The 9,748-nt window shown below is 38.2% G+C and overlaps 1 protein-coding gene across 1 annotated transcript in view; it reads right to left on the reverse strand.

The window, feature by feature from the left end:
• Window positions 1-8,451, reverse strand: part of LOC141745969 (uncharacterized) — a 34,050-nt gene extending 25,599 nt beyond the window's left edge. Inside the window, exons 1-9 of the mRNA XM_074593517.1 lie at window positions 8,295-8,451; window positions 6,929-7,497; window positions 5,224-5,244; window positions 3,679-3,738; window positions 2,382-2,435; window positions 2,034-2,078; window positions 1,190-1,216; window positions 857-901; window positions 176-220 (exon numbers count right to left, since the gene is read on the reverse strand). Of these exons, the coding sequence (XP_074449618.1) occupies window positions 176-220; window positions 857-901; window positions 1,190-1,216; window positions 2,034-2,078; window positions 2,382-2,435; window positions 3,679-3,738; window positions 5,224-5,244; window positions 6,929-7,497; window positions 8,295-8,451 (1,023 nt within the window). The remainder of the gene's footprint in view (window positions 1-175; window positions 221-856; window positions 902-1,189; window positions 1,217-2,033; window positions 2,079-2,381; window positions 2,436-3,678; window positions 3,739-5,223; window positions 5,245-6,928; window positions 7,498-8,294) is intronic.
• Between the last annotated feature and the right edge of the window lie 1,297 nt (window positions 8,452-9,748).

The following is a 9,748-nucleotide window of genomic DNA, read 5'->3' on the forward strand; positions in this document are numbered from 1 at the left end:
CCAAATTCTTGTTAATTTTGCTGTTTCAGAAGATAGATTTTTTATGTCTTGAACTCAGTGACTCAAAGATTCCATGATTTTTTCACAGCTTTGAATACCAGGGAACCAGGTATTGTTGTTTTTCTAAGTTTTTTTCTTTTCTTTTCTTTTCTTTTTTTTTTTTTTTTTTTTTTACCTGTAGCCCTCTTGTTCCTCTGGGGCCTACTGGACCTTCAGGACCCTGCAAGGCAAGTGGAAAAAAAGATACATTTATGAGTATTTAGATTTGGTCAAAACCACTTTTAGATAACTTTTTACTAATGTATCTTATTTAGGTATCTTTACATTAAAATAAAAAAGAAAATCAAGAGAAGCTCAGCAGCCAGCAGGTATTGAATAAATATTTTTAAAATGGACAGTGGTAATCAGAATACAGAGTAAGAATGAACAGAGTTACTTATCAAGGACTAGTAATGCAGGATTAAACTCTGTTTCATTTAAAATATTGACAGCAATTGTACACCAAATCTTGAAGACTGGCATTAGGAACCATGATTTCATCTTCACCTCTCGTTCCCTTTGCTTACTACTTCAAACCTTTTGCTTCTGTTAAAGTCGAGTTTTCCCATTGTTATAAACAGGTTTAGGCTTGGGCCTTAAAAGGAATTGCGTGAAAATATAGAAGGAGCTGAGAAAGTTACTGAAAATAGTATCCTTGCTCACTTAATTTTTTAAAACTGACAGTTGTTAATTTCCCTCAGACTTAGAATTAATATTTGCCTTAAATCTATCATCATGGTTGTTTCTCAGGGAGTTGTAGTTTTTTCTGTATTTTAACTGTGTTTCTTGAAAGCCTAACAACTTTGTGCCTACTTACTCTGTCTCCTTTTATCCCTGGGATTCCACATTCACCTCTTTCACCCTGGAAAGGAGCAGGAATAAATATTTATGAGGTATATTGAGCATATCATCCTTATTCTTTGGATGCTTTAGTTGCAAACCTAAATGTTATTCTGTTCATGACATATTATAGCAATTGCGCTGCAAGTTCATTGGAGAAGGGGCACATCTATTAGAGCTTGTGCAGCAGCTGGTAAGATGATGTTGTTGTTCATTACTAGTATTTATAAGAAATATGGCACTATACATAATAAATAATAATAACATCAAATATCTGTATGTAAGCAGAAGTTCTGACTAAAAGTAGTACCTTCTCTCCTTTATATCCAGATTTCCCCTGGGAAAATAAAAAAGCAAAGCAGGTTGTGAGGATATATAACGCAAATGTAAGAATGTGCATATTGACACTATTGACGTTCAACTCTCTAGAAAAGCCGCATTTCAGGTTATAATGAACAATTAAGTAGAAAAGGTGATGTCTGATAAACGTGGTAGTATGACTCTAAATCCTGTCATGATAGATGCTGTTGTTATGTGTGAAGAAATCTTATGGAAGTGTCATTTTAGACTGTGATTTTGATGATGTAAAAGCAGATCAACTAGAGTTCGTATTTCCATCTTAGTAAGAAACATAGTAAAATAAGAAAGCCAGAAAAAAGTCACTAATTAAAAAGGAATAAATAAGAAATAATGAATAAATAAGAAAAAATAAAGTAGAGTGATTCATACGTGAATGAATTCAGAGTTAGGCACTAAGAGGCTGGTCCTACAGTTGTCCTATATGTATTTCATTCATCTTTTTCATTGCTATTACATACTGGATCTTTTATTTGCCAAATGAATTTAAACTGACCCATAAAGATGCAGAGTGTCAATTTCTGCAATGTTCTTAGATTATCATAGCAGAGCTTTTCATGCTTTTTAGGAGGGCCTATGTATTATTAGAGAGTATTTTCTACATCACTCTTATAAGAAGGAATTAATCCCTTTGTTTAAGCAATGGTAATGTTTTCCGATTTTAGTGTTAATGAATCATTAGCTGGTAAACCAGAATTTAAAGTTGCTATTATAATTGGGGAAAAAAAAAAAGGTGGTGTTTTGCCTTGAAGGAACACTGCTTACTGGAGAAGAAGGGGAAAAAAATCTTTTTTTACCTCTATTCCATCTCGTCCTGGGATTCCATTAAGACCTGGCTCCCCCTATAAATAATCCAATATCAAGATCAGTGAAATCAGGATAAGATAGTATTGTCCTTATTATCTGAGTAGATATCCCAATGCAATACAGGAAGCATACCAGCTCTTTCTTTTTATACTCTTCATGTTTTTTTATGTTAGATATAAGATTTTAATTTGTAAAGAATATTAGTCTTTACTACAGCAAAAGGGTGTAGATGAAGTTTAAGAAATTTCCAGGTGGAAAGTACATGGGTACTATTCGAATAGTCTTTCCATATTAATGAAGTACCAAATCTGTCTTCTAAATCTGAAAAATCACATCACCTTTGCTCCTTTCAGGCCTGGAGCTCCATCGTCCCCAGTGCGACCCTTTTTACCCTGAAAACAAGAAAATAAAATTCTTATAATATATGTTAGTCAAGTAATTTTATTTTATAAAATATACACTTTTGTGGGGTTTTTTGGGGTTTGTGTTTTGTTTTGGTGATTTTTTTTTAAATGTATTTAGGATATTTGCTTCCTATAGATTTGTTTTAAAAAAAGTTTGCGTTTACCATAACCTTGAAATTAAATTTTTGGGAGCAGCAGGACCAACTCGATAGGCAGCCTTTTTTCTCTTTTGTCTTTGTTGTAAACAAAACCTGTTGAGGTCTCCTCTGAAGAAGAGAGGTGATCGGATGTTTTTATAACTCCCCAGCTTGTCAAGTGGTTGTTTTGGGTTTTTTTGAATGCTTTGTGGTGTATGCTTTTGTTTAAGAGGTACTTGCGCTCTCCAGGTAAAGGCATTCAATAATAACCCAAACTAAACTTCTGTTTGCACACAAGAGGCTACATTTTCAATTAAAGTGTGCAGTACTGTGCAGGATAAAACTGGTGTGTATTTCTGTTTATATACGTACAGGATGTTCAGGTCAAAAGGATGAGGATGGGCAGATCCCTAGGGTTCTGTTTCAAACTCTGATACAGCCCCTTCACCATGAGCAAGGGCTATAAGGTACTATGGTGCTTTAGTTCAATGTTAGGGGTATAATATCAGACCATTCAACTCCCAGAGTGCTTTTTAAAACTTAAACCCTGCAGTTTAGGTCACCAAACCTTGTATGAAGCAATCCCCTAGATTTACTTAAGGGTTCTAGTTGTAAGAGTATTCTGAAAGAAGTCCAGTCTATTTTACAAGTCTCTTGTCTCAGTTGTTGCTAATGTTTCAGCCTCTTGCCTCTCTCTGTTGCTTTCAGAGAGCTTTTCCAATATTAATGTTTGATCTTGAGCTTGTTAGATCCACCTGGTCTGCTTGTCTGATTGTTAACAGGTAAATTATTGCTCTATACAGGAAAGTTGCTCTTTCCTGCCTTTTAAATTGTTGTGGCTAAAAGGAAAGCCTCAACAAATCCCACTGTTCATTTTTCAGAGGGGACGTCTCATGGCATTCTCAGGTCTCTCTGTGCATTTCCTGCTGGTGTGACATTTCTATGCAATGTAACTATGGAGGACTATGTATTGAACCTCGAACTATTGTTGTCTCAGGATTTGGGTTCAAATAATTTCCTAAAAAAATACGAACAATGAAATAAATCTTCACTTATACTGTATATCAGTTATTCGAGCAATGATAGGTACTTACAGCAGGGCCAGGAAGGCCTCTTTCCCCCTTCTCACAGTTACACGTGGCAGCCTGGGGACACTTTGAATGAAAATAGTCCAAATCAGCACATTTCAATAGAAGACATGGAAAACACATGAACGTTGCTTTTAAGTTACTGTATGGCTAGTCTGAGTACACCAGTAATGACCAGCAGCCAGTTATATGTACATGTTTTACAGAGATCTTTTAACTGTCAGTTTACCACTCATCGGGAATGTGGTCTCCTACACTCCATCCAAAAATCCCTATCATTCCTACTCTTGAAATTTCAATTATCTCAATAACGGCTTTACCTCCAAACTCTTCACAAGGTTGGTTTATTGGGATGCTGTGTCTATGGTTGTAGGTTTGTTTTTATTACTAGTCACTGTAGAGATAGCCAAGAAAACATCTTACGTCTTCTTTCCACTTTACTTGATTATATGTAGGATAGATCATAGTTTAGCTCTAGCTAGATCTATAAACCAAACACGTTATGGATGTATACTTTTACGTAGTTAATGCAATTCATTGTAATAGTTTCTAGTCTTTCTTATAATTCTGTCATCTCTACTGTCATGTGTCCCAGTCAGACATCATTATGGTATGTAGTTATGCGATTTTTAGGATCTTTTTGAAACTTTAAAACCATTCCATAATACAGAATTATTACAGATACTGGCATTATTTTTGGAGGAGGAATAGGCAATGTTGTTTTTATTTTTGGTTTTATTATTTATTAAACCTCCACTCAGCTCAGAGATGTCTAGAAGTGACAGGTTTAAATATCATTCTCATCTGGATATCCCAATTAGTAAGTAACAATATGTTGTCCAAGGATAACATTGACTGTCTTACTACTTCAGGGTTTATTTTGACAGAGAAAAACCAAGATGCTAGTGGAAATCAGTGAAAAATAAAATGCTTTGGCATTTTACTCAACCTTGGCAAACACTCATAATATTTAGCAGTTTCCTTGAGCTGCTCATCAGAACAATCTTTGCCTGAGGTAACTGTACCTTAAGTAGGAATAACATCTTTAAAAGGAAAGGTAACTTTATTCCCCTCAAAATGGCAGCCAGACCTGCCACAGCCCGCAGTCAGGGTGACACAGTATGGACAAACTGGGAAAGTGCAACGGTGAAGCTTTGGTTGAGTTCCTTCCCTTTTTTTTTAAACTCTCTTACACAGGAAGAGCATTAAGGGCTAGAACTGCACCACATTCAGCTCTGTGTCATGTTTTCTTATCCACTGAGTCTGTTGGCTGATGTACCGGGACGTATCAGCAAATTCTTGCTAACCTGAATATTCACACATTGGTCTTTGAACTTTCAAAATAAGGAGGGAGGGTAAATGACATTAGAATAGCAAACTAGAGCTCTGTCCTGCAAATACAAAAGCATGTTTTACTTGAAGGCAAACCCATTAGACTCAATATTTAACCAATTTACTGAGCTATCAGTTTTCTTGAATTATGTTTCCATATAATTGTAAATGTCTATATTAAGCAGTAGTTCTGTACAGGAAAAAAACCAAACAACTTACTTCTTCCTCAGACAGATCTTTCTGTAAAAACAGATATTCAAAACAAGATTAGAAACTTACAGTCGTAATCCAGCTCCACAGGAAAGACATTGAAATATGTTAAAATAAATGGCTTCAGCAGATAGTTAATTAAATTATGCAATTAACATATCAACTACTATTAATTAAGCTTTATTAGAAACATCCTAGCAATCTCTCTATTCTAAAAAAATGACTTAAATACTTTCAATTCCTATTATAGATTGTTGACTGCACAAATCACTGACTCTCCTTGTCCAGCCGTAATTTGCTAAAATTACAATGGTAAACAGACCGAAACCAGCAGTTAGCTAGGTGTATGAGAGCAATGCAGCCAGAAACCACACAGTTTCCAAAGTGCTGATAGCAGCAGCTCTCTAGTAGGAGTGAATGATACGCACTCTACACTTGAGAAAATCAGAAGCTCTTCTATGCATACCGTTAGGCACACACAAAATGAGAACAGTAAGAACACCTTAGAAAATATTTGACTTTGACAGTGCTCACATGAAATTATCATCATCGAATTAGCTCTGTTCTTTTTTAGAAAATCTCTGTAGCTGAAACACCCACATACAATGCATTCCTCCCACTTTTCACCACTGATGTAGTCTCTTGAGAGGATATTAAATGTGTTGATGAGCAGCAATGCAATACGTATCTGCAAAATTCACATGTATGCAAATATAATTATGCCGAAGCCAGACAGCAGCCGTGCTCTCCAAAGAAGGCACCTGAGGATGGCTGGCTGTTTGGAACAGTAAAATAAAGTGTGTTTAGTCCCTTGAGAGGTGGTTGCTGTGATGCAGAAAGCAATGGTAATACCAGAGAAGATGGAAGGGGGATATGCAGGGAAACCAATGCAGAGTGGCAGGCTGTAGAAGGGAAGGACAGACAGACAGACAGGATGGCCAGTTTATGTACACGCTCTAGGCCTGTATGAGATCACTTAAGTGTCACTTTCACTGCAGAATTCTCCTGGTTGTTACTCATATTCCTATTCTGTATCTCTGTGCATGCTTAGATCAGGACTTCATCTACAGCCTGCGTCACCAGATCTATAGGCTAGAGGATGGCTCTATTCTCCATGCTTGGCAGGGAATGGTTTTTGTAAATTAATTTTACATGCAGAAAAGAGGCATCCAAGCAAAACTCCAAGTGCAATTTACAGATTTCCTCTTGATTATGTGGTAGGTTTTTCATGGAAGTTTAAAGATGTCTATGGCCAAGTTCAAATTTTATCTAAATTGACATATCTCCATTAAGGTCTACAAATTTATTTTCACTTCTGCAAGAGCTGCATCTTTTTTGGTACAAAAGGCAATGTCACATTCCTACTTGCTACAGAAGAAATGTCAAAAAATGGTTGGTTGGTTTTTTTTTTTTTTAAGAAAGGAAGTTTAAAATATCTTTCTTAGGAGGAAAAACAGAGATAAAAATAGCTTCACAACAGGTCTCTTTACGTCTAATTCAGTTTCCAACTTCAGATATTTTGGCTGGCAAGATCTGAATGGTGGGGAGAGAAAGGAAACCTGGACTTTGGCACAGTGGTCTTATTAATAAGTGGCTCGCTTTAACATGTAAAAAATAGAGGTTTCTGCGATAGCATAAGCATTCAAACTATTGGAAATAAGACCATTTTTTACGTATGTTCCTATAACTATTTCAAATTCTTTCTCATACATACCAGTTCTTTGAGAACCTTCTCCACAGTTTCTTTCTCCTGAAGGTTGAAAACGAACCTGGATGCTGGGACGCTGGCCAGGAGCCGGAGCTTGGCAGCATTGCTAACCTCCTCAGCCACTCTGGTCATTCCCATTGTGAAAAATACAATTCCTTGGTGTTTAGCATCAGCTGTAGCTGCGAAAATATCAGGGTTTCTTGGGTGGTCCACTCCATCAGTGAAGAGCACGGCTACTTTCACGCTACCCGGAGTCCCTTCAGTCATGTAGAGTTGTGTAAGGTTAGTTATAGCATAAGTCGTGTAGGTACCATGACCTATGTAGGTGATAGGAGCAATGTGGGATTTGAATGCTTCAGGACCTTTCCAGTCATGGAATCTTTGCTCTATGAAAACAGTGCTGCTGTACTGAAGTAAGGCCATTCTCCAGCTAAGGGGACGTCCAGAACTAACCTGCAGACTTTTCATTCTGTCTACTGTTTCCAGTACAAATTTTTTCTGCTGTTGATGATTATAGTCCTTAGCACTTTCAGAGCTGTCCAGTAAAAAAGCAATTTCCAGAATGCAGTCTTCATCTAGAATAAATAGGTAGGTAGGTGAGTGGAGTGATTTTATAGTAAATCTCATTCTACCCTTAACCCTTAGGTGTATTTTAGGCTTCAAAAGTGGGAGTGCAATTATGGAAATTTTTGAAAACATCTGTGATCGCGAGTGTGAGACCCTCATGAAGATAAAGCACATAGAGGCTGAGGAATTTGCTCCAGAAGAGATGCCCCACAGAATAAGAAACTGAAGGTGAGGTGATGTCATGTGGTATGAAATGAGGAATGTTGTTGTGTTTTTATACATTCATTCTGTCCTGTTGCCTGGTATTTCACTGACTGTCCTACCAGGATGAGGAATGGGAAAGTGGAAGTCATCTACAGGAAAAATGAGTCTTACCGAATAAGACACTGGAATGTGATTTGACAGAACTAGATTTTGTCCCTAGTACTGACACTCACATTCAGTGACATTAAATTTTCCAAAAGCAGGATCTGCAGAGTACTAATTTTCTGAACTACTGATGATGTTACTTCTATAAAAATACTGTTATACGGGCTATTATTCTTGTAGTGACAGTAACAGGCTATCAGCTATATCATAAAAAAGACCAGAAGTAATCTCCTTTTCTGAAATACACAAAAGGGGAGGGAAAAGATGGGAGTAAAAAGATAAAAGTGCAAAAATAAGGCATGTGAAAATCTAGGATGAGGCAAGCCTGGCTGATTATAAACAATATCTTAGACAGCAAGTTAGCCATGTAGTCTAGAATCCAAATAAATGAATCAGGGAAAAAAACCCACACTGATTTTAAAATGACAATATTCACCTTGATCACTTGGGCTGGGATATTTTTCTACAGCATTTGACAGACTGTGTTTAGGTTTTGGTCTTCTCAATCCATATCTTTTTTGTTCCCTGGGATTTTCTGCTAAAAACTCATGGTGTTCAAGTATCCACAAAAGCCACCAGAATCTGAATAACATCATTTTTTTGTTTTCTGTTTCCTAAACGACACAAATAATAATACAGAAGTACAGCAGTAAAAGGACAATAAAACATTCAATTTTGCTTCAACAGGTTGCTTAGCAGGTTGTATTTTAAAATATAGTCCCTAAAAGCGAGCTGATTTTAATTTTTTTGTGTGTAAGATCTTCCCCAAAGCATATAATAAATAATAAACAATAAACAGAGACATACCAGAGTGATTTGGAAGCATAGTGCATATAGTTCTAGCACGTGACAAACTTGAGACAGACATTTTACAAATATATTTCAGTTCTCTCTCACTGCCTGGTAGTGTTTGTACAACCAGCACTTCTCAGAAACCTTAACCTTGGCTATACCCATGTCAATGCAGCGTGAATCCCAAGCGTAATTCGCAGGGGTATTTTTTTTAAACCTGCTTTTTCCAGAGCTGGCATGGAGAGAAGGAGGTATGGAGGCAGACCTGAGTTTTCCCTGTTCTCTTTACTTAAGAACGGAGGGTGGTGCATACTTCTCCTTGCTATCACAGCCCCCCTGTCCTCAGCAGTCCTGCAGAGAAACAGCCATAGCCTGTCCAGGCGTGAACGTACATGCTGTGCAACCCTGGGGACACGAAGGCCCATAGTGCTAAGCCCAGGCTCAACGGATGCTGATTGATAAGATTTTTTCCTTCCGCAGGGACTGGAGCTGTTTGTCCTGGGCTCACAGGCACCCCTGAAAGCTCACAGGCTGCTCAGGGACTGACAAATGTGTCCTGCCCCACTTCGGTTTCGTTGTCATCTCCCTGCAAGCTCTCCCCAGGTAGGCACCATGCATAGCTAAAGGGCAGCTCAGTGGCGAGAATGAACCTGCCAGGACTGAGCATCTCACAGAAGTCCCTAACACAGCCATGTCTGCAGGGTTTCTCAACTCCTGCTAGTTTAGGGCAGGAATTCTGGTGTCCACAGACACAGAGAGAACAGGGGGTCCTTACCTTGATGCTCCTAAGCAGAGGCTTTGCAGAGATGTGGGATGCTGCCCTAGGCTCGCTGTCAGCTGCGTTGTCCTCCCTGTGCTGGATGCTCTGTGGGGAAAGGAGGGAGAATTGGGCTGCAAGCTCCTGTAAGAATCGGTGTCATGTGTCAGGAGGGGCCAGCAGACAGAGGCAAGGGGAGATGGGAAGAACGGCAATCCTGGCTCTCCCTTCTCAGCACCCGCCCACTCCTCTCCTCCTCCCCAGGCTATGCACATGCATGTTAGATTTAGTCCCCAACAGCCATTTCCACACCTAAATCCTCATCTGTGCTTGCACATGTA

This window comes from Larus michahellis, chromosome 7 (assembly GCF_964199755.1).
Source record: "Larus michahellis chromosome 7, bLarMic1.1, whole genome shotgun sequence".
Lineage (NCBI taxonomy): Eukaryota > Metazoa > Chordata > Aves > Charadriiformes > Laridae > Larus > Larus michahellis.